Source organism: Podarcis muralis, chromosome 14 (genome assembly GCF_964188315.1).
Source record: "Podarcis muralis chromosome 14, rPodMur119.hap1.1, whole genome shotgun sequence".
NCBI classification, from domain to species: Eukaryota; Metazoa; Chordata; class Lepidosauria; order Squamata; family Lacertidae; genus Podarcis; species Podarcis muralis.
The window spans coordinates 28,476,940-28,501,573 of NC_135668.1; the positions used below are offsets into that span (position 1 = coordinate 28,476,940).

At 44.2% G+C, this 24,634-nt stretch overlaps 2 protein-coding genes across 4 annotated transcripts in view; one reads left to right on the forward strand and one right to left on the reverse strand.

Moving 5' to 3' along the window:
- PIAS1 (protein inhibitor of activated STAT 1) overlaps positions 1 to 16,734 on the forward strand; it is a 53,482-nt gene extending 36,748 nt beyond the window's left edge. Inside the window, exons 6-14 of one of the 2 annotated variants that reach the window (XM_028705337.2) lie at positions 350 to 484; positions 3,706 to 3,811; positions 4,570 to 4,643; positions 5,552 to 5,712; positions 5,929 to 6,059; positions 6,392 to 6,566; positions 7,967 to 8,109; positions 8,698 to 8,735; positions 11,456 to 16,734. In XM_028705337.2, coding sequence (XP_028561170.1) covers positions 350 to 484; positions 3,706 to 3,811; positions 4,570 to 4,643; positions 5,552 to 5,712; positions 5,929 to 6,059; positions 6,392 to 6,566; positions 7,967 to 8,109; positions 8,698 to 8,735; positions 11,456 to 11,752 — 1,260 coding nt within the window. In that variant the 3' untranslated portion in view covers positions 11,753 to 16,734. The remainder of the gene's footprint in view (positions 1 to 349; positions 485 to 3,705; positions 3,812 to 4,569; positions 4,644 to 5,551; positions 5,713 to 5,928; positions 6,060 to 6,391; positions 6,567 to 7,966; positions 8,110 to 8,697; positions 8,736 to 11,455) is intronic. The other variant, XR_003703615.2, reaches the window with a different exon arrangement.
- Positions 713 to 23,488, reverse strand: CALML4 (calmodulin like 4). Of its 2 annotated transcripts, none has more exons than XM_028705338.2 (5): positions 21,312 to 21,426; positions 21,151 to 21,181; positions 19,694 to 19,834; positions 18,598 to 18,786; positions 713 to 1,131 (listed from the first exon to the last, which is right to left on the reverse strand). In XM_028705338.2, the coding sequence occupies exons 1-5, from the start codon at positions 21,312 to 21,314 to the stop codon at positions 980 to 982; spliced, it is 516 nt and encodes a 171-aa protein (XP_028561171.1). In that variant the 5' UTR covers positions 21,315 to 21,426; the 3' UTR covers positions 713 to 979. The 2 variants fall into 2 exon arrangements, with proteins under 2 accessions (XP_028561171.1, XP_028561172.2); XM_028705339.2 differs by lacking the exons at positions 713 to 1,131; positions 21,312 to 21,426 and adding exons at positions 15,381 to 17,578; positions 23,432 to 23,488.
- Between the last annotated feature and the right edge of the window lie 1,146 nt (positions 23,489 to 24,634).

Here is a 24,634-nt window from a genome sequence, read left to right on the forward strand (position 1 = left end):
TCACGTATAGTCTGGGGTCTAGGGAAATTTAAAGAGAGCAGGAGTGGGAGATCCTGAGAGGGACTCTGGAATCGTTTTACTCTGTACTTCCGGCCCAGTTCGCTCCTCCTCCTGAGAGGATATAGGAGGATATCGGGGGCTGGATGTTGTTTCCCATTCATTAAGAGGTGGAAGGCAGTGAGTAAGGGGAGGCACTGGTCATTGGGTATCAGGTGCCTGCGTCTCAACCTCAGTTCCCTATCAATAAAAGGGGTATGACTGACTTCTGGAAAGTCATTCAAGGTCAAACAAGGTGGCAAAAGAGAGATGCTTTGCATATTCATGGTGATGCGTGTGTGTGTTGTTTCAGGGCTATCTTCCACCAACCAAAAATGGGGTTGAACCAAAGCGACCTAGCAGACCAATCAACATCACCTCACTTGTGCGGCTGTCCACGACAGTACCAAACACAATCGTCGTCTCATGGACTGCAGAAATAGGAAGAGTGAGTTACAGTTGGCTATCAGAAGGTTGGGTGCGGGGCTGGGCTGGGGCTGGGGCTGTATGCATCTGTAGAAATTCATGGAATTTGACTAGTACTGGCAAGATTTAATGCCTTTGTGGAAATCTTTCTGTAGTTTCTTATGCTTTTATGTACTGACTATATTGTAGTTTACCTTGCTACATTTGAGTAGGGAACCTGAATGGACTGTATGTAGACATGTAAGAGGGATATGGAATATAGACAGTTTTATTTATTTATTAAATTTGTTAGTTGTTTACGAAAAAAGATACATAAATTAAAAGCAGGGTAGAAAAACCATTAAAACGCCCCGTGCATTCTAAAAGGCCATGTACAGTTAAAAGTCAAAGATCTGGTTAAAATGAAATGTTTCTGCCTGGTGCCTGAAAATATTCAGCGATGATACCAGACGAACTTCCCTGCAGAGAGCATTCCACAGATTAGGAGCCACCACTGAAAAGGCCCATTATTTTGTTGTCACCCTCTGCACCTCCCATGGAAGTCCATGGAAAAGGGCCTCAGATGTCGATTGCAGGTTCCAGGTTGGTTCACATGGGGAGAGGCAGTCCTTGAAGTAATGGGTCTGAGCCACATAAGGCTTTGTAGGTCCTTGACTGAGAAACAGAAAGCTTAGATAAGGAGATGGAGAAAGGATGTCAGTTTTGGATTTCCAAAGACTTACTGTAAGCAAAAGAAGCAATCCCAATGCCATTGCTTGACTCCATGCAGTTAACTTTTAAAGCCCCCACATAAATTAAAGGGTCATAGAGCTGCATGGCACATTCAGTCTGGTAGCCACAAGACTCAAACATGATTACCTTCTGGAACTTGTAATTAATTCTACAAGGTCTCATAGTAGTGGGTGTTAGTATTTGCAATACCATCTGGGACTTTCAAACACAGATTTCCAGTCTGGATCAACGTAATTCAGGTAAAGGCATAATAACCTTGTTCCAGCTTCTATGCCATGTGACTTCTCTTCCCCACCCCCCCCAAATTTCCATCAAAACTTGCTGTGGGCAAGTTCCACGCTCTGTAGATTCAAGCTGTCAGTAAATAATGCTGTTAATTAGCAGCTCTTGTCTTTTGCCCTAATTGAAGCATTAAATAAACATGTAGCCCTCTACAAGTTTGATGGGGAAAACGTTTTTAATAACATACTAAGCAATGCTTAATAAAGAAAGGTATGAGTTTGTTATATCTGGCACTTCTTTTTTTAAAAAAAGCAGTGGTATCTACAATTATGGAAGCTGGACAGAATTGGATTCAGATTCCAGCAGGATCCTTTGTGCTTCTAAAGACCCTTGCCTTGAGAGATTTGAGCTCAGGAGAATAAGGCTTTTAGATCAGAGGATGTGGCTTCTAGGCAGCCCTGAGTCCCCAGGTTAATTTTTTAAAATTAACCACTACCACCCTCCTCTGCTTTCAACTCGTTTTGAGGCTTTCAGGCAAGGCAGCAGGAGATTTAGCTCTAATGTCTCTAGCAGACAGCTTGTTTGGAGTTCTTAAAAGTACCGTAATTTCTGCTACACAGAGCAATGCGCTATTGGTCAAACTTTCATAGCATACACGGAGGGAGGAGGAGCACACCAACAACAGGAAAGTGGGAAAGCCAGTAAGGTGCACACATATTTTGATAAGAAATCAGCATCTTCAGCTGTCTTTATTGGGGCAAGCTTTAAAAGTAAATAAACTTTTTGACTGCATCACTAAAAATTCAACGCCTCCTTTAATGGAATGTCATCACAACCAACATCTTGAACAGAAGGAGTGACGATAGGAACCCACTAACATACCATCTTGCCTCAATAGCCAAGTCTCTTGAAGAATCAGGTTTTTCTGTTTTCTGGAAAATGTAATTGGCAAACTAAGAGTACTGTGATGTCCATGCCTTCAGAATTGGCTAATTTTATATGGGTGAATTCGAAGAGAAATTGATTCATTCACCTGACAATCTATTCATTGAAACTGTTAAATGGTGGTGATGTATATAGGTTTTTCTACTTTGGAAGTGGATGTTTCTGTACCATCTGCTTATTATATTTGGATTAGCTGAATAGATAATTTTATTTTTCGCTTCTGTTGTATTCTGAGAGTAGCCAAATTATTTTTAGATGTTTATGCCAAAAAGAATGGCAGATATAGATAATAAATAAATGAAACTGCCAATTTCTTCTTTGAAGTTACAAATCATTTTCCATATAGTCACTATTTACAGCATAGGAATTCTGTAAGACAGTGCTAGCAGGCTTGCATTTGGAGTAAATCTATTTCATAGAATCATAGAGTTGGAATAGACCACAAGGGCCATCGAGTCCAACCCCCTGCCAAGCAGGAATTTATTACTTTGTTTCTGATGTAACAGATTTACTTTTTAATTCCCCCGCATTGACTTTGAAGATATGTTTAAATTAACTTTGCTATCAGTGCCAATACATTTTGAAGCTGTTTGTAAACCACAGTTTTTACATTATTCAATGTTAGTGTTGTATCTGCTGGTACAAGAATATCTTTCTTAAGCACATTTTAAAATATAAAAGAACATTATGTTTTAAATGTTATTAGAGAAAATGGGCTTGTTTTGCCCTTGATTGGTTTTTTTTTTTTACAAAGTGTTTTTATAGGAATATATTGTAGGAGTAATACATGCTTATGGTTAGTATTTTTAAAGCTTCTTTTACATTTGTGATATGCTTGTAACTGTACTTACACCTTATGCCTTTATGTCTCCTCCAAAGACTTCAGTATGCCATTGTTCTGCCTGCCTGCCAAACTGCGATCAGTTGGTAGATTTTGGAGTGGGGAAGGGGAACATGCTGAGTTTCCCTAATGGCCACAATTGTTGAGTTAGTCATTGCAATATTATTATCATTGGGCGATAGTAAGTCTCATTTGGACAGACTTTTTTTTGGTGTTCTCTTGTTCCAAATTCACTGCCAACTGTGAGTTGATAAGGTAAAAGGCTTCATGCAGGGCATGCCTACTCTTATCCTGATTCTTCGCACAAGGTCCATTTTTTTCACTGCTGGAACTGTGTAGACATAAATGAGAGTTGTGTTGCACACGTTGCCAATGAATTTTGCCTCTGATTCCTGAGGGCTGGAAAAACACAGGTGGGTGGGTGGGATTTGGACATGTTAAAATAAGACACATCCTCACTGGCCAAGCTGATTCTCATTTATTCTTGCTTTTTTTCTATTCAGAATTATTCTATGGCGGTCTACCTTGTCAAGCAACTGTCGTCTACAGTCCTGTTGCAGAGGTTACGAGCGAAAGGCATCAGGAATCCTGATCATTCTAGAGCACTAAGTATGTCCACTTCATGCATATTCCTAATATAAATGTCCAGATAGATGGACACAGTGATAGCTATTCCTCATGCAGTTAATGCTGCTGTTTGTGATGAGGGCTTGAAATGTTCAAGGAGCCCAGAATGAAGGTTCTCTCCATGCTCTGATAATTCTGCCGCATCTGGGGTCCACAGTTTCTGTGCAGCCCACCTCTTAAGTTTCCTTTGCAAAGAAAAAAACCTCAGAATATAAAGCCTCCTGAACTGGAGTGGGCTGGTCTGCATGCTGTTTTTTTGGAGTTGCTGAACCTTGGAAGTGAATGTTTGAGTGTGTGTGCTGGATTTAGGATTACCCTTTATGCAGCCAATGAAGTGGACTCTGGTCCACAAAAACTTAAGTCATAATGAATTTACTAGTCTCTTAGGTGCCACAAGATGCTTTATAGTTCTTTCTGGGTTGGTGTTTATTCCAGACCTTTCTCTCCTTTTGCTCATTAGTTGGTCTCAGTCTAGGACCGTTTCTGCCTCCATGACTTTCTCTCCCTTTCCCACCTTCAGTATCCCATGGGTGAAAGGTCAGTGCCTGGTGTCTTGCCAGCTGATCTTGGGGCTTCTAAGGTGGCAGAAATTCCTAACTCCACCTACAGCAAGTGATGGTTTCTCCAGTTAGGATTCCTGTGCTGCTGATCTTTCCAGCCTTTTCAACCAATGTGCCTGATGGTTCTTTTAATAGTTCTTTTGTTCCTCTCCCCACCCCCATTTCTTCTTTCCTTCACAGTCAAAGAGAAACTAACTGCAGATCCTGACAGTGAAATAGCAACAACCAGCTTAAGAGTTTCTCTTCTATGCCCAGTAAGTCTTAACTTCTCTAAAGTGGCTTTATTTGCTGTAGCAATGCCAATTTGAATAGAAGTAGAAAACCCAAGGTTAATTGATGCAAAGGGTCTTGGTGTTCAGAAGGGCAGAAGTCTGAAACTGGCAATATCCTCTTGTGAGAAGGCCAGGTAATTGGTATGGAGCAGTCTCCCATAGCCTACAGCTCTTGACAGCCTCAGCTGCCTGTAGAATGGGGCAGAATGTTTCAAGTCAAACTTTAGCAGGAAGGATCTCTTTCCACTGTGAATGTCAGAGACAGCCTTGTCCAAGTTGCTGTGCCCCTTGCTGGACGTTGCAGTCCAGCAACATTGGGGGGGGGCACCCAAAGGGTAGCCAACCCTGTCCTAAAGCAATCTCATTTTCCTGCTACCTGATAGTGGGGCATCATTGCCAGTCCTTGACTTGTAAATGGGACAGATAATTTAGCTTAGATGTATCAGAGGCTGTCCTTCGTCATGCTGAATGTGACAGTGATAATTCTGTAAGTTGCTTTACAGAGGTGAGAGGTATTTTTCTCAATCAGAGCACACAATCACAGAGATGAAACCTGTGAACTCTGAGGCTGTGAAAATGGTTCTGTAGTGTATGGTTTTTAAAATAGGACTTGGACCAAATTGTGACTTGAGATATTGGGCAATATTTACACCAGAGGTGTTGATCAAAGAGACTCCACTGGGAAGATCATATTGGGGAGGTGGACTGATTGCTGCTCATGCAGACAGTGGAAGGAGAGTGTGCCTTCCACTCTTATGTGTAACCTGAATCTCTTGCTTGACTTACCTGGAGTTACATGATTTAAAAATGCATCTCTCTTAAGCAGAGTCCTTTGTTCTTTTTTGTAAATCAAGGCATAAAAAGAATGCTTTCGCTTTTTATTTTAATAGCTTGGTAAAATGCGGCTGGCGATACCCTGCAGGTCCCTGACTTGTTCACATCTGCAGTGCTTTGATGCCACTTTGTATATTCAAATGAATGAGAAGAAACCCACCTGGGTTTGCCCTGTGTGCGACAACAAAGCTCCTTACGAACACCTAATAATTGATGGGTAAGTACTTTTTGGAAGCCAGTAAAAGCTGGGTATAGTGAAGCAAGTAATGTGCCTGGAAATATATTTGCCCTTTTTGTAAAGGTCTGAAACCACTGAAGTTGTGCTTGTGTGTTTTTTGCCACCTCTGATGGATTTCAGAAGCATGAATGTTCCTTATGTGCAAATTCCTCCATGCTTTCTGGGTGAGTTTCTAAGGAGGCTCTTTTTTAATAGGTTGTTTATGGAAATCTTGAAATACTGCACAGATTGTGATGAAATTCAGTTTAAGGAAGACGGAACCTGGGCTCCTATGAGATCAAAAAAAGAGGCACAAGAGGTGACTGCATCTTTTAATGGAGTGGAAGGTGAGTTACTGAAGTCGACTTGCTAAACTGTTGCTCCCGCTTTCTGACTTTTTCATTTTCTCCTCTTTGTTGTGGCTCATGATTTTGGTGCTTTGTAAGTGTGTAATTCCTTAGTGCAGACCTTACAATGCTATCAAGTCCTCTTGAGGCACACTGTTCTGGAACAGGTTGATTATCTAGATCAGCTTTGGGTTGATTTGGAGACCTCCAGATGTTTTGGATTACAACTCCTTTCAGCCCCCAGCATCATATGGCTGTTTAACTGTATTTTAACACACACACACGTTGCAATTACCAATTGGGACTTCAGCACTGGACTGGTCTCTTTCTAGGTTGCTTAAGTTCTTCTGTGGATCATCAAGTGTCCTCTCATCAGTCAAGCAAAAATAAGAAAGTTGAGGTGATTGACTTAACCATTGACAGCTCATCGGATGAAGAAGAGGAGGAGCCATCGGCCAAGAGGAGCTGCCCTTCCCTGTCTCCTGCATCACCCATTAACAATAAGAGGTGAGGAGACACTTAGCTGCCTTGGGAAGTGGTGGGCTGCAGCTCAGAGCCCTCGATGTGATGCTGTGTAGGCAGAGCTCACTGTTTCATTTCATGGAACTTGTAAGCCATCAAAACCTTTCAACTTAAAAGCATTGGATTGTATTCAGCTGAAGTTATGTTCCGAGAAGACTCTCTGAAATTAATGGACCTCGGTCAGTCAGATCCATTAATTTCAATAGGCGTGTTCTGATTATGACTAACATGGAATGCAGTCAGTGGCATTTTAATAGCAAATGTGGCCCTTCTGTTGCTTCTTTTTCCCATAAGAAAGAAAGTTGTTACGGTTCTGGCAAAAAGACTGTATCCAATGCATTTTTACAACAAATAATAAATGAGAATTTCCCTGAGGCAGTACAGTTTCTGGACCTATAACAAGTATTGGGGCAATTGTGGAAGCTAGATGACACCTCTGACATGGTAACCAAGGTGATTAGCTAATCAAAATACAATAGGGTATTGGCATGAGTGTATTTAATATAACAATATATTTTGTTTTGGGAAGCGTGGAAATACCATTCTTCAAAAAATTGCCTTTAATGATGAACTAACTGTACAGAGTCTTTTATGGCTAAGTTGCATGAGGGAGGGGGGTGGTTTCTGTTATGTGTGACTTTTTGTCTTGAGTTTCCATAAGCAGGAAGTCTGAACTAGTTCACTCCCTGCCTCTACCCCTACCTTGCTGAAATTACAGTGCCCATTTCCAGTTGCCGGAATACTTAAAGGAGGCTGGGAGTATAAAACCAAGTGAGATTTGAACCCCAAGCCTTCAGAGGTGCTCTCAGATATCTTCAAGTATTTCATTTAAGAGCTGTGCATAAGAGCTTGCCATTGCTTGCTCACCTGTCCCTTTCTGGTGAATAAAAATTGCCCCCAGGTGACCAAATCCTTCACCAGCCCCAGTTCTGGAAACAAGCACGTGAAAGAGCTCTTAGGTTCTTCCCCTCCCTGCGGTTAATGTTCGGCAGAGGCCTGTGCTGCAGAAATTATTCATGAGGGTTACATACATCAACAGGATGCTGGACAAGGTGGGTGAGCCATTGGCCTGATCCAGCAGGCCCTTCTTATGTTCTTACGTTCTGAATTGTGGGCATCAGGATGGCAAGCAGGAGGTGCAAAAGCAAAAGGCAGGGTGAAAAGGACTTTGCAAGAGAACCTCAGGGTTATTAGTGGCAGTAGTATATATGAAAAATCTAGCTGCATCAAACATTTGTCAGAAAGCATGAAGTGAAAGGAGCTGTCTTTTAGGAAAGACCACAGATGCCCAGCTCTGAACCCCAGGTTCTGTCTGTTTGGGATACTGCAGGGAGGAGTCTGCAGGCCCCATCTTCTAAACTCAGGCTTCTGCTTCTGCTTCTTAGCATTTCAAGTATGCCGCATCAAGTCTCTCCTGTTTCAAGAACCCCGAGCCTTCCGGCCGTTGACACAAGCTACATCAACACGTCACTTATACAAGACTACAGGCACCCGTTCCATATGACACCCATGCCTTATGACCTCCAAGGTAGGTTTCTGACAGGACAAACGTCATAGCTAATAGTAATACCTGAAATTACTGTTTGGATATTTTAACTGTTTAAGAACGTTTCAGTTGTTTTCAGAAAGCTTTTAAACATATTTCATATTATTGATATGTTTGCTGCCCTGGGCTGCTTTGGGTGGAATAAACCAAATTAGTTACTTTAATTAGTAGTAGAGAAGCAGCCACCACATTACTGAGTGTGAGGTATTTGCCTTGAGTGATGGAGCCTTTCACAACATTGTTACTACTGTCCTTTTAAATTGATAGTGTTGGGGGTTGAGCCCACAATCTAAGATGTGCAGAGCATGGGCCCTACAAGGTTGGGCCCCTTTTCATGGCTTCACAAGGCCTGTCACCAAAGGTTTATAGCAAAAAACCCAACATACTTAACATGTTTTTCTTTTTCCTGACATAATTTTGCGCAGGTTAGTTTAAGAGAAGCACTGTTTGAGGAAGGCTGGAGGCTAAGCAAGAGTGATGAGGATCTGTGCTATATTCTGCTTAAAGCTGTTTGATTTTGGGGTGTGTGTTTTGAGAAAATGAACCTGTTTCATTTTGCCTTTTTCATAGGACTGGATTTCTTCTCTTTCTTACCAGGAGACAATCAGGTAAGCTGCTAATGGGAGGCAGGAAATGATTCTAGAACAGTCACAAAGGGGAGTAGTTTTGATCCAATATAGGGAGAATTTCTTCTTAATACAGTATCCCAAATTGAAAATGTCAAGTGGCTGAAACCACCAGGCAGTATTATAAATTATTTTTGATGTGCTAGAATATCTTTGCCAGAATACATTATTCTAGCATTGATTTCCATCACTGAGGTGAGCAAGCCTGCACAACTGGGATTGCACTGCAAAAGTATTGCTTAAAACTGAACATTTAACTTGTTTTTTTAAAAAGCATTCAGGTCTTTTTCTTCTTTGAGGAAATGCTAAAGGACTCTGTGTGCATTTTGCCAGTAAAGTCCAGTAAATAGGAAGTGGGGCTTCTCCCCACAGTCAAGGTCTCACTTCCTCCCCATTATACTGCCTCCTCTGATTTCAGTAATCCTCTCAGTGAAACCTTGAGCCTGACCTTTTTCCTAGAGCATGACTGCAGAAAACCAGTATTCTTGGGGCACTTAGTTCTGTGTCCAATTACTGCACCCAACAAACCCAACATGCCTGTGATCTGCATGCAGGAGTTTTGATGACCATTTTATTTATTATTTATTATTATTTCAAAAAAATTATACACAGCTTGAGTGCATAAATTGTATCAAAGCGGTTTACAATAGTAAAAGCAGTTTAAAACGTTCAAAAATAAAACAAATTGGCAACAATCAGAAACCAGTTTAAAACATGCACTAACATCCTACATGTCTGGGTAGACTTGCCAAAACAAAAATGTTTTTAGCGGGTGCCAAAAAGAATACAGTGAGGGCACCGGCCTGATGTCAGTCGGCAGGGAGTTCCAATGTGTAGGTGCTGCTATATTAAAATACAGGTTTCTTACAAATGTGGAGCAGGTATTATTACATGGCACCTGTAACAGTGGCAGTTCTGGAAAGAAACTGAGCTGCCCATAAGTACCGTATTTTTCGCACCATAGGACGCACTTTTTCCCTCCTAAAAAGCAAGGGAAAATGTGTGTGCGTCCTATGGAGCGAATGCAGGCTTTCGCTGAAGCCTGGAGAGTGAGAGGGGTCGGCGCGCACCGACCCCTCTCGCTCTCCAGGCTTCAGGAAGCTATCCGCTAGCCGTGGGAGACCCAGCTCTCCCACGGCTAGCGGAGCGCTGCATTAATCCTGAAGCTTGGGGCGTGCGGAGCTCAGCGCGCCCCAAGCTTCTGGGTGCCGGCAAGGTCTCTGCTAGCCGTCTAGCGGAGACCTTGCCAGCACCCAGAAGCTTGGGGCGCGCTGAGCTCCGCACGCCCCAAGCTTCGGGATTAGCGCTCCGCTAGCCGTGTCTAGGCTGCGGATAGCAGCCTGCTTCCCGGAGCGTCGGGCGCCCTGAAAGCAGAGCACCCGGCGCTTCGGGAACACATCCGCAGCATGGGGACCCTTGCAGGAGTTCCCCGCAGGGCTCCCCACGCTGCAGATAGCAGCCTGCCGCCCGGCGTGAGGGGCGCCCTGAAGCAGAGTGCCCCTCGCGCTGGGCAGACATCCGCAGCGTGCGGAGCCCTGCAGGAGTTCCCCGCAAGGCTCCCCAAGCTGCGGATAGCAGCCTGCCGCCCGGCGGGTGAGGCGCCCTGAAGCAGAGCGCCCCTCGTGGCAGGCATACATCCGCAGCATGGGGACCCTTGCAGGAGTTCCCCGCAGGGCTCCCAACGCTGCAGATAGCAGCCTGCCGCCCGGTGAGAAGGGCGCCCTGAAGCAGAGCGCCCCTCGCGCCGGGCAGACATCCGCAGCGTGCGGAGCCCTGCAGGAATTCCCCACAGGGCTCCCCACGCTGCGGATAGCAGCCTGCTTCCCGGAGCGTCGGGCGCCCTGAAAGCAGAGCGCCTGGCGCTTTGGGAACACATCCGCAGTGTGGGGAGCCTTGCAGGAGTTCCCCGCAAGGCTCCCCACGCTGCGGATAGCAGCCTGCCGCCCGGCGCGAGGAGCGCCCTGAAGCAGAGCACCCCTCGCGCCGGGCAGACATCCGCAGCGTGGGGAGCCCTGCAGGAGTTCCCCGCAAGGCTCCCCACGCTGCGGATAGCAGCCTGCCGCCCGGCGGGTGTGGCGCCCTGAAGCAGAGCGCCCCTTGCAGCGGGCATACATCCGCAGCGTGGGGAGCCCTGCAGGAGTTCCCCGCAAGGCTCCCCAAGCTGCGGATAGCAGCCTGCTGCCTGGCGGGTGGGGCCCGCTGAAGCAGAGTGCCCCGCGCGCCAGGCAGACATCAGCCAGCCCCACAAGCTCGGGGAACAGCAGGGAGGCGCAGCGCCACTATCCCGCTGTTCCTCGACCTGATTCGGTTTCCCTGACCTGCTTTTGGGGGGGAAATAAAGGGATTTTCCCCCCCCCTTTATTCCCCCCCCCAAAAAAACTAGGTGCGTCCTATGGTCCGGTGTGTCCAATCGTGCAAAAAATACGGTACTTGGAATCCCCTCTTCATTGGCCTGTAGCCCCCTGGCCTTTTAACCCTTGTGAACCCACCTCTTTTGTTTTATCTATACTGTGCTGGTTTTGCTTGGAACGGGTTTTACTTGTCTTTATCATTGTGTGAGCATATTGCTGCAACCCACCCTTACGGTGAAGGGCGTGAAATAAAAACAGTGGAGTAGTAGCAAAAACATGCATGAGTACCGTTTATTAAAACCTGCTCTCCAGTGCCTCACAGCTGCCCTTTGTCCTCCTTCACATCTCCAGCATTATAGCACTTCTCTTCTGGCCGCTGCAGCCGCCGCCGTGTCTGCTTCAGATGACCCAGAACTTTTGCACTCCCGGTTTTTCCCCTATGCTTCGTCTCAGATGTTCCTGGATCAGTTGAACGCAGGAGGGAGTGCCACCCTTCCAGCCACTAACGGCAGCAACAGCGGCAGCAACAGCAGCCTGGTGTCCTCCAACAGCCTGCGAGAGACCCATGGCCACCCCGTGGCCAACAGAAGTAACACAGACCCAGCCTCTCTCTTTGGCGTCATGCCGGATATCATTTCCTTGGACTGAATCTTGTTGAGTTTTCACTGGACTAGCTAGAGGAGAGATCTGGGGTTTTGTTTTATCTTATTTTGTTTAGAAATGCAGACGAGCTTTTCCTTTTTGTAGGGAAAAAAATATTAAGATATGTACAGAGAACAAAACTATATTTTCAGTTGTACTTTTGTATATAAACAAAATGTGGTTTGACTGGTAAAAAAAATGACAAAAGCTCCCAACCTAGATTTTTGGATACGGAAGATTTTACACCAACCTTTCTGTCTCGAGTGTTCGTTTGTTTTAAGGCTTTGATTTTTAACTGCATCACTTTGTTTCTTCACAGTGATATTAATGGAAAAGTAATGGAGTGATTGAAGCTTTGAAAAGTTCTGGGAGGCTTCTAGTTCCAGGGAAGACAGATGGCACCCACAATAACTGGAGGGAATGGTTTTCCTCCTTAGGGCACAATCCTCTGGGGATATTTTCCTGCACAAGCACCATTGAAATGAATTAATCTTGTGCCAGTGGATCAGGCCCTCTCTCTTTCTTTGTAATTTATGTCAATTCCACAGCATTCTCTGACTGCTAAACTGGTTGTGTGGCTTCTTGGAATGTTCTTTCAGCTCTTTCTTCTGGTTCCGAACTTCTGTTCGGAACCTTCCTTGTTCCTTCACCAGACACCATATTGTTCTGTTTGTGTGTTCATCAGTTCTCCTCATGGGGGGGAAAATACCCACACTCCTGCATGTTGAAGCATTACCATTGGAAGGTCTCTCCGCTTTTGCATGAGGCAAAATGGCTTCTTAAAATCCTGCTGCCATAAAGGCATCGGTGATCCTTTCTTGTATGTTAAATGTTCTGTGTTAAAGACTTGCTTTCTTGAGGTCATTCGACATTGGCCTAACACTCAGACATCCTTCCCCAGGACTTTAAAAATCTCTTTTGTGAAACTCCTACATCGTACTGTGCTATCAGGACTTAAATGAGATGGTATCATTTGAAAAAGATGTATTTTGGAGTGGATAATAACAAATAGCACGCAGAGTCCTTTCTGCAAGCATATTTGAACAATAGGTTCCAATCCTACGCACTTGTGCTTCAGAACAAACCTGCATCAGATTGGGCTATATTAGTGGCCGAACCCCACACAACTCTTTTTTTAAGTTCAAAGTCCTTCCCCCTTCCCTTCAAATTTACCAAAATTTGTTAAAATCTTGAGGGTGATCCACCCCCCCTACCTGCTTATTGGCTTCAAAATAATTATTGAATGATTTTGGCTTCTTCTGACTGAGCTTGTGAAGCTATATTTAATTCTCCTTTAGTATTTGTGGGTCTCTCTCTCCCCCCCCCAACTACCATCAAACCTGTATGATTAATTAGGAAAGAGTAACTTGGGGATTAAGAGTAACTTAGGGACGCGGGTGGCGCTGTGGGTAAAAGCCTCAGCGCCTAGGACTTGCCGATTGCATGGTCGGCGGTTCGAATCCCCGCGGCAGGGTGCGCTCCCGTTGCTCGGTCCCAGCGCCTGCCAACCTAGCAGTTCGAAAGCACCCCCGGGTGCAAGTAGATAAATAGGGACCGCTTTCTAGCGGGAAGGTAAACGGCGTTTCCGTGTGTGGCTCTGGCTCGCCAGAGCAGCGATGTCACGCTGGCCACGTGACCCGGAAGTGTCTCCGGACAGCGCTGGCCCCCGGCCTCTTGAGTGAGATGGGCGCACAACCCCAGAGTCTGGCAAGACTGGCCCGTACGGGCAGGGGTACCTTTACCTTTACCTTTAACTTGGGGATTATTTAAACACTTCCTTTTTTACTAAATGACAGAACATGTAAATAGAGAGAAAGGGAAACTGTTCATAGTACATGGGAGAACGAAGGGGAGGGCCAAGCAGCCATGTTGATGTATCCCAGAGCCCTCATTGGAGTGCAGATCTGTTCTCTGCTGTGAAAATACTTTATAGCTAGCTTTTAAAAATCTAGGTTTACAACAAATCAGGAATGGATAGGAAGGAGGGAGGTAGCAGGGTTGGTTATAGTTTTTTCTTTTTTTGCTATACTTTATCAAAGACCATGTTAGCGATTTCTTTAAACCATAGCTGCAGAAGTTAGTATCTTGTCCCCCCAGCTTTGTTTTCAAAATTGTTTTTAAGATAAACTTTGCATTGATATCAAGCCACCACTTTTTAATAGGAAACAATCATTTCTTTTCAAATAATTGAGAGACAGTATAAATGTTCTAAGTGGGTTTTCAAATGTCCCCTTCGCCATTTTAAAAGCTGACTTGAATTTTTAAAATGTTTGTTCATATGTATATGTGTGTGTATATATGTATTTATAGATCTCTTTCTGTGTGTGTGTCTCAGTGTGTCTGTTTCATGCATGTGAATTCCATTACTGTCTGGCTGAAATGTTTCCTTCGACTATAATTTATTAAATGTCAGTAAAATCTAAATAAAAGGAACACAAAAGAGGAATCCTTTCTAAGTTCAATCTAGCTTGGAGGCATCAGAAACTGATTTCTTTTTTTAAAAGTATAATGAAACTGGCTCAACTTAATATAAAATATGGTCCCATTTTGTTGCAATTGAAAGGATCATTCCAAACACTGAAACAATCGGAGATTTGCTAACTTTGGAAAGTCTGGTCACAGTGTAGTTGCAGGAGTCAAAATTGACAAGTGTTCTGATGAAACCCTGTAGCTGATGCTCTGCTTCTTAGCTTAAGGTGAATGCTTTTTATCAGGCACTTAAACGTGAGTCTGGGTACCACCTGCTAAATACATTGTATGATGTGGGTCTTGTAGCTTGCTTTGAATGCAGATGGCTCCAGCTTCAGTCTCCGGCAACTCCATGTAGAGCTGGGAAGGTCCCCTGCCTGGGACTCTGGAGAGCTGCTACCAGTCAGTGTTGACAGTATTGAGCTATATGGACCAATAGTCTGACTCGGTATGAGGCATCTTCCTATATTGTTACCTGGAATATGTGGTACAGTCAAGTGCATGTAGATGATGGGCTGCAATTGAGTGTATTTATGACCCATTTATTGTCATGCGATGCAAGCATATATAAGTGTGCACTTGGCTACAGCATCTACACAAGGCTTCCCCCTACTCACCAAATGTATCTACTGCAACTCAAATGGTTTTTATCTGCATGTCTGTCGAGATTTTTCTACATCTGACAAAACAACTGTCGAGTCAGAATTTTAGGAGACTTTCCAACAATTCGTCAGGCTTCAAGGAACGCCGTACTCTGCTTTCAGTGCTGTTTGGTGTGTTTGAATGCTGGAAGTAATATTGTGCTTTACAGTAGACGGGAACTGCCTGAGAGTGCAATTATCTTCAGTGTGATTTGCCTGAATGGTGTTTTGGGGCGGGGGAGGAATTTGCCCATCCTCTTTCTTAGCCTGTGGGTGCTCGATAAAGATCTAGAACTGTGTAAGACTAGAAATCTTCTAGGACTGGTTCATTTTTTTTAAGTCCAGTTAATTGTGAAATTAAAAGGTACCTGCTACATTGAGCCCACGGGTTTCCATGTTTCTCTCTCTCTCTGATAAGGTAAATGACACTTCTCACCACGGTGGGCAGTAAGGGGTGGGCATTGCATTTGCAGTTTGGGAATGAGAAATTTAAAAGCATTACAAATGAGACAAGGCACATAAAAAACAGTCAGTTAATGTTTAATGTGGAGAGCGCTTGAAAATTTAAGGTAGCAAACCATTGTTTCTATGTCTTTTCCTGCTCCTCCTGTCCTTCATATTAAGTAAAAACAATGAATCTTCCCAATTCAAACGGAATAGTGTTTCCTGGCCTCCCTTAACTTGGGTTTTGGGCCAGGGAGGGGATTTTTGATGTATTTAATTCTGGGAACCTCTTTTGAAAAGCTATTTCCTGGCCAGTGTGTGTGTGTTTTAAGTTCTTTGTTTTGTTTTTTCGCCAACAATAATAGTTAATTGGGGAAAGGTTCCATTTTGGCATTACCTGCAGTCTGTCAGTTTCTTTAAAATACTAATTTTTAAGAATTGCAGAGATTTTTTTTTTTTAGTAACATGGAGTTAAGGGGTGTTTTTTTAGTTAACACACAAATCCTGTTAAATTTGAATATGGAAAGCGTACTTCTTGCATTTCATAACTTGTTGGCTCACTTTTTTTTGTCCTTGTTTTTCCAAAAGAGAAGTAGAGGGATGTGTGCTGCTTGGATGTGTGTCTCACTTTGTACAAAAATTTTGGGTGAGTGAGTGAGTGAGAGTGTGTGTGTGTCTACACAAGTACACACAGATGCAAGATCCTTGTATAATAGCAGGGGTAGAGTGATTCTGAATCACTTCTGTGGGCATTACTCGATGCAGAGTTTGTTGTTGTTGTTTTTACCTAAAAGCAAAACCAAATTAAACCTTGCTAAGACTTAACTAGCAGTTTGTTGCAGTCTTGCAATATTTTCATAACTGCATTCCCAGATTTTCTTATCCCTATCAAACATATACCATACTCCCCTGGAAGAAGGCACTTTTAGAAACCTTCCACCGAACTTGTAGCTAGGCCTTGGGTTTTTTTAACGTGGTTAATCTTTTTCATTGCATTAAACATTTCAGGGTGTTTTCTTTTTCACAATACATTATGTCTTGCTTTGTTTTTATTATTTTCCTTTCAATGAGAGCTTAGATTTTTATTGAGAGAGAACCTGCCAGAGGCCCCCGGCTTGTGCTGCTGTTTGTTGCTCTAATTAACAAAAGGGAAAACAATATGTAAATAAGCAGAAACCTTAAAAAAGTTATTAATTCCATAAACTCAGATCTGTGATTCATTGCCTTAACTTTCTCTTAGTTTTCCATACAGCATGCCAAACAAGTTTTAAAAGTGGCTTTTAAATAAAATGTATAGTAGACCAATGTCAGTTTGTATAAAAGTATCAAGTGAAAATATTTATTACATGCATTGGAAAAAAATGGTTTACCCTACTGAATGTTACCTGTTTATGTAAAACATCTTTAGATGTAATAAAAAGCATTATTACGTTGTCTCTTCTGGAATAAATGTTGCTGAATTTGCACACTGTAAATTTACATCTGCAGGAAAGCTATTAGGGAGGTGTGCATGTCTGTTGAGAAGTCCTATAGGTAACCAGCACAAATGTGACACAACTGGACTCTACTGTGTCTCAATTTCTGCCAGTTGGTTTTGGAAGTACTCTTAAATCAGACCTGCTCAACTTGGGGACTGTCTTCTGGCTTGGTAGGTCATGCCCCACAGAGACAAGAGTGGTAGCCACTGATTGCGTGGGTGGTGGCTGCTCAGCACCTTCTGTGCTGTTTGGTTTTTAAAGCCCACCTTGTTTCGAAACAAGATTTGAATGGGCTTTCTCAATACAGGGAAAAGAACCACACATCTCCTGCCAAGGTCAGGAGACACAACCCTGCGGAATAATAATAGTACATAACCTGCAAGTTCTTCCTGTACGCTACCTTAAAATTCTTGGCCCACCAACACAGGACTGAAAAATAACCCAAATTCCTAGGCACCTTGTTTTTAAAACACTGAAATTGAAGTGAAATAGGTGGTCCATTTTATACAAGCCCAGTTCCACTGGTTTGTTTGAACCAACAATTTGGGCCTGGGAAAAATAGGATCTTTACTATATAAATTTGAGGATTCCAAAAGAGAAAGCATTTAAGGCAAGTAAGTGGGAGAGATCCCAGTTCCATCAAGCACCCGAAGGAGCACTGCAAGCCACAAGGATGACGGTTGCCCTTCTGTTTCCAATGATTCAGTAGTCGGCAACAGGGAGAGTAATGGATTGGACCAGGTCTTCATACCTGACTATTCCATTGTGGCCCACTTTGGCTTCCTTCAGGAGGTTGTCCACTGTAAACAATTGCACAGTAATTGTGGCATGTCAGTTTAGTTGTGCATTATATATCTAGATTATTGTCTACCTTTTTTATTTTTCACATGTGTGTGTGAAACAAGTGTAAACTATGTTACAGTGGGTCCAAGGAGTTTTCCCATTTCAAGGAATAGGTGGGTTACATTGTGCAAAGGCACAAGTCCAACAGCTTTCCTTCCCAATCCTGTTGGTCTCAGAAATTGACAACTTGTGTCTATTCCACTCACCCACCTATCTCTCTGGTGCTCCATATATTTACATTGGTGCTGTCAACCCAGTTTTCTCAAGAAACGGAGCCGGTACCACTGCTAATTTAGGTAACTTCCTTAAGAGAAGTACCATTTTGAAAATGGGAAAGCAAAGGGGTCTGAGAGAGCAATCTAAATATGGGATTAGTTTAGTAATTAACCAAACTGGGGACTGGAGATGTTTCAGAAAAGGCTATGTCAATAGAAAGGAAATGCTTTTAAATATAACCAGTTGTTGTTGCTATTATGTATTGCATTTATATCCCACTTTTTCCCTCCAAGCAGCTCAAGGTGGCGTTCATGGTTCTCAATCCCAGGAACCCTGTAAAGTTGGTTAGGTTGAGAGGCAGTGACTGGCCCAGGGTCACCCAGTGAGCTTCACTGGGGAGTTGAACTCTGGTCTTCGAGGTCCTACTCTGACACTCTAACCACTATACCACACCGACTCTCAAGTCAGACTGTGAAGCAGCCTTCTGCAACCTGGTGTCCTCCAGATACTTTGGACTGCAACTCCTGTCAGGGGCTGATGTAAGTTGTAGTCCAACGAAACATCTGGCTGATGGTAGATAACCTGGAAATTGTTGGAGAGTTTCTGCTTCACATAGTAAGCACACCCTTTACCTATTACTCCTGATCAATACAATATTGTTAAAAAAAACCCTGTTCGCTGTAGGCAAAATTAAGATTGAGGGGACACGTCAGAAATGCATGCCAGCCAAGAGAGAATCTCTCCACTAAGAACTTTTTACCTTCCTCCTTAGACAGTTTCTCTCCTAGATTCATCAACTTGGCCCTCAGCTCTGCCACTGAAATGAATCCCGTCTTCTTCCTGTCTGCCATCAACAGGGCCAAGAGGATTTCGTTCTTGGGATCTTCTTGCTGCATTTGCCTGTACATGATGGTCAGGAAAGTTGAAAAATCCATTTCTCCAGTCCTGTCTGGAAACCAGAAGAAAGATTGGGTAGTCTGCTTGAATTGGTGGTTTCTTGTGCCTAACAGGTCCCATGGAGGGGATTAAGCAGTCCATCATGGCTCATCAGCATCGGGACCTGAGATTTTCAATTTGTTCGTAAACTACCTAGACTTAGGGATGGTCAGTGAATTGGGCAAGTTTGCTAATGACACCAAGTGGTTCACAGATGTAAGGAGAAAAATGGAGCTCCCAAAGGACCTCTCCAAACTGGGCATTAAATGTTGGCTGCAATTCAAAGTAAAGTGTAAAGTGATGCACATTGGAAACACTTTTTTCCCCCAAATTTCACATATATGCTAATAGGGTTTGAACAAGCAGTGGTGGGGAAATCAAGCCTTGTGAGGAACCGTGAAGGGAGTTGGGGATGTTTAGCCTGGTAAAGGGGGGGACTGAGAGGAGACATGATAGCCATCTTCCAGTATCTGAAGGACTGTCACGTAAAAGAGGGAGCAAGCTTATTTTCTGCTGCTTCAGAGGGTAGGTATTCGAATGACAAGAAAAGAGATTCTGACTAAACATTAGGAAGAACTGTCTGAGTGGTTGGACAGTAGAATGGACTCCCTCAGAAGGTGGTGGACTCTACTGGAAGAGTTTGGATGCCCATCTGTCAGGGATTATTGAGCTGTGATTCCTGCATTGCAGGAGGTTGGACTAGACAACTCTTTAGCTCCCTTCCAACTTTAAAATTCTATGATTATTTGACTCCAAAACAGCAGGCTAACCTTGCTTTAAGCATTAAACATACTAGCTCTCTAACCCTTGGAAAGAAGCATCTGACCAGGAATTTTGGGGTGGGATCTAAGTAATTTGTACAGCTTGCCTTTACTAGAGAGTGTTTATTAAAGCACTGGCTATGCCTACCCTTTACTTACCAACTTTCTGCAGCTGAAGGTGCCTGGCCACTTCTCCGGGGGTGGGGCTGCTCCCCAGACAGCGCATAACAGTGATGAGATCACTGGCATTGATCTTGCCTTTATGCTTTTTATCGTAGAGAGAAAAACATTCTTTGAACTCTAGTCAGGAAAAAGGAGGAGAGGAAGAAACCCAGTTTCACTGACACATCCTAAAGGAGGTGTGTGTAACCTTTGACCCTCCAGATGTTTCTGGACTGCAACTCCCATAATCACCCCTGGCCATTATCTATGCTTACTGAGGCCCCAGAGGGACACGCCAGTGCTAAAGAGAGATGATGGAAGCTAGCTACCTTCTAGGAATAGTGCAAGTCCCTCTCTATCATTTCATTTTTATTTCTTTTCAGATTACTATAGCCACTGCATTGGGACGTGGGTGGCGCCTAGGACTTGCTGATCAGAAGGTTGGCGGTTTGAATCCCCGTGACGGGGTGAGCTCCCCTTGCTCGGTCCCTGCTCCTGCCAACCTAGCAGTTCAAAAGCACGTCAAAGTGCAAGTAGATAAATAGGTACCGCTCCGGTGGGAAGGTAAACGGTGTTTCCGTGTGCTGCTCTGGTTCGCCAGAAGTGGCTTAGTCATGCTGGCCACATGACGCAGAAGCTGTACGCCGGCTCCCTCGGCCAATAAAGCGAGATGAGCGCCGCAACCCCAGAGTCGGCCACGGCTGGACCTAATGGTCAGGGGTCCCTTTACCTTTACTATAACCACTGCATGAGCAACACTTGGAAAACAACTGGACAAAACGGCAGGAAAACAGTAATATAATGCTAACCTGTTTCAAAGTAAAACAGCAACTCTTCCTTTGAAAAGCAGAAGAACCACTGTAAAGCTGTGCTTAACTTTTCACATCAACAAGGACTTTGTGGCTGAGAACAAGCAGCGGTTCTTGGTAGCCGAAGTTATTTCTTTTATTATCTGTTTCTAAGGTAGTAGTAGTAATTATTTATATGTCGTCTATCTGACTGGGTTGCCCCAGCCACTCAGGGTAGCTTCCAACAAATTATAAAACCACAGTAAAACACCAGACATTAAAAAACTTCCCTATACAGGGCTGCCTTCAGATGCATCAGTAGACAAGCCGTCTATAAAGAACTGCAAAAGACATTAAACTAGCGTTTCCCAAACTTGGGTCTCCAGCTGTTTTTGGACTGCAACTCACATAATCCCTAGCTTGCAGGACCAGTGGTCAGGGATTATGAAAAGCAGTCCAAAAACAGCTGGATACTCAAGTTTGGGAAACCCTGCATTAAATGGTGGCATCCTTGGTGCCATGATACCTAGTGAAGATGTGGGCACTCACTTCCCCAATATTTTAAAGACTTAAAAATGACCTTCCTCAGTGCTTCAACGACACACACAAGAAGAAGGTAAGAGCATTTAATTAGTTGCAAAGAGTGTTTTGTTAAAAGGTACATACCATTGATCTGATCTTGGGACAGGAATTTTGCCTGCAACACACAAAAGGAACAAAAGGGAAAGTTTGATAAATTAAACTGTAATCTGCAAAGCAAGAAACATCACCCTCCCAGTCATCTCCAACACACATAGAGAAGCTAGATTCCGTCCCCCTTCATTCACCATTGTTGGGTATTAATTTTCAGTGGGGTGTGCCACTCCTTTTGCCTGCCAGCCTGCTAGTCTCTTTGCCTTCCGCGTCTGACTTAGTATGGTCGAGGTCTAAAGTCCACCTGTGCCAGAAGCAGCAGGTGTAATAAATACTCTTTGCTGTCATGGATACAGGACATGCTGTGTGTTGGATTTCAGCAGCTACTAAACAGACAGTAAGTAGGCCATGGAAATGTCGATTTACTAGAAGCTGCTTTTCACCTCTCCATAGGTGTTTCTAAACAAACAAACAAAAGCAAAGAAACAAGGGTGACAGTTGTTAGAAAATGCCACCATACTAAAAGCAGCAATTACCACCCTGGAATCCCCCAAATGATAGAGCGCCTCAAAGGCTTGGTAATCCCAAAAAGATTTCAAGACACCTCATGCTGTGTTTAAATACCAACTAGTGCCCATTTGCTAATGCTTAATGCGATTGTTTCAGGAGGACACGCGGAGGTCACTCAACCACTAGGAGTTAGCATGGATGAATCTTCCAGCAGAAGAAAGCAGGACAAGAGATTCCCCCGGATGCTTAAAGGTAAAGGTAAAGGTACCCCTGCCCATACGGGCCAGTCTTGACAGACTCTAGGGTTGTGCGCTCATCTCACTCTAAAGGCCAAGAGCCAGCGCTGTCCGAAGACACTTCCGGGTCACGTGGCCAGCGTGACAAAGCTGCATCTGGCGAGCCAGCGCAGCACACGGAACGCCATTTACCTTCCCGCTAGTAAGCGGTCCCTATTTATCTACTTGCACCCGGGGGTGCTTTCGAACTGCTAGGTTGGCAGGCGCTGGGACCGAGCGACGGGAGCGCACCCCGCCGTGGGGATTCGAACTGCCGACCTTTCGATCGGCAAGTCCTAGGTGCTGAGGCTTTAACCCACAGCGCCACCCGCGTCCCCCCCCCCCGGATGCTTAGGCCTCACTTTAAAAATTTGGTCCCCCAAATTGTGCTTTTTTCTGCTGGAATGAGCCGGAATGAAGTACCCTTTCTCTTGGCCACTCCTCTCGTGACACCTAGAGAATTCTCTCCGCACAGGTTTCAACCAAAGTTGGGTGTGTGTGTGGGTGTTGAATTGCCCCTCCTACCTTTTCCCAGCTTTATGCGCTCAGAGACGGTAGGCACCCACCTGCTCGGGCCTTGCGGGGTGCTGTCATTCACCCTTTTTTTCAATTTTTTTAATTGATTTTCCAAATTTATAACAAATATAACACACAAAGAAAAAGACATTACATTACTAAAAAAGAAAAAGAAAAGAAAAAGACAAAAATATGAACCAATATTACTCTAGGACCCAATTTCAATTGTTAACTGACGTCCTCAAATCCCCCCTATCTGAATTTCATTGAATCACCTTGTAACAGTTCTCCAATATCCTCTTTCTAATAAAATCAACTCCTTCAAATAACTATCTTCCTTTCTTTTCAACATGTCCTAAATCCATAATGTTTTACAATACATTCATACTCTAATCCTAAGCCATTTTGATACTTTCAAGTGACTTCTATTGTTTTATATTACAATGGTTTGCTAAATAGTCTTTAAATTTCTTCCAATCTTCTTGATATTCTTCTTCTTTCTGATCGCGGATTCTCCCAGTCAGGTCGGCCAGCTCCAAAAAGTCTAACATCTTCATCTGCCATTCTTCTACTGTTGGTAGTTCTTGAGATTTCCAATTTTTAGCTAGTAGCAATCTTGCCGCTGTAGTGGCATACAAAAATAATCTAACATCTTTTTTAGGAAGTTCCAGTCCTATTATTCCAAGTAGAAAGGCCTCTGGTTTTTTAATAAATGTATTTTTCAACATATTTTCCAACTCATTATAAATCTTTCCCCATAAGTCTTTCACCTTGGGACACGTCCTGTCATTCACCCTTTGCTGTTTGCTGTGATGATGCACAAGCTGCTGTTGGTGCAGCTACACCGGAGGCCTCTACATCACCGTTGGCGCCTCTGCCTCCCATCCTAACCGGCTTCTCCCTCCCCTTCCCTTCTGTAGGTGCCTCAGGAGCTGCTGCTTCCGCACTTCTTGCACCCAAGAAAAGCCCCCTTCCTGCCCCGAATCTGCCACCTTAACACCTCCTACATTTACCTCAACATTTCGCTGCCAAGCACGTCCAGCCGCTGCCCTCATGAGGAGGCCCCTCGCAGGGTGGGTGGCCCCAGCAGCAGCCTCCCCCTGCCACCGCAGCCTCAGGTGAAGGCCGAAGCATCTGTGGCAGTCCGCTGAGCATGTTCAAAGTGCCGCCTCCTTTTCCCCACTCGGCTGTCCCTCCTCCAGCCATTTCTGGGCAGAGAGTACAGGCACCTTCCCCCCCCCCCCCAATAAAAAAAAGCACTGCCCAAAACGTTGCTAGGATTAAATAGGTTTTTATCCAGAGGGGGCCTTAGCCATGAAGGCAGGAGAGACAGTTAATGGCAGCAGAGTGAGAGACAACTAGGTCTCCACTCCCATAAGATGTACAGTGGTACCTCGGGTTAAGTACTTAATTCGTTCTGGAGGTCCGTTCTTAACCTGAAACTGTTCTTAACCTGAAGCACCACTTTAGCTAATGGGGCCTCCTGCTGCTGCCGCGCCGCCGGAACACAATTTCTGTTCTCATCCTGAAGCAAAGTTCTTAACCTGAAGCACTATTTCTGGGTTAGCAGAGTCTGTAACCTGAAGCATATGTAACCTGAAGCGTATGTAACCTGAAGCGTACGTAACCCGAGGTACCACTGTATGTGGAAACAAGGAAGTTTGGCTAAATAAATATGCTGCATAACCTAAAGTACGATACCCTTGAAAGAGGTGGAAATATGACCACTCCTGAGAATGTCCCTGGACCCCTACCGCTTGGTTGCAAATACCCCCTTTTGGGGGAAAGGGGATTGAGAAGGTTGTGGCACCCAACCCCACACAGAAGGAAGTACTCATGGATGAAACTGATCAGATTGACCTATTCCAATTAGGGTTCAGGCCTGGGACTTTATGGGATTGAATTAGGCTTGATTGCCTTAAGGATGACTTTTATTGAGAGGACAGGTGCAATGAGACCCCACCATTCTTTGCTGTTTTCTCAGCAGCTTTTGGTACCACTGGCCATGGTATCCTCCTGAATAGGTTCTGTGAAATGGGCATTGTTTTGCAGCGGTTCCACTTCTATCTCAGGGTTGATTTCAGGCTGATTATTTCTTGACCCTCTGACAACTATGCTGCTGGGTGCCACAGGGCACCATCCTGTACCCAGTGCTATTTAACACTTGTATAATGCTGCAGCTGAAAGATTTGCACTGGCTGCCAGTTAGCTATCAG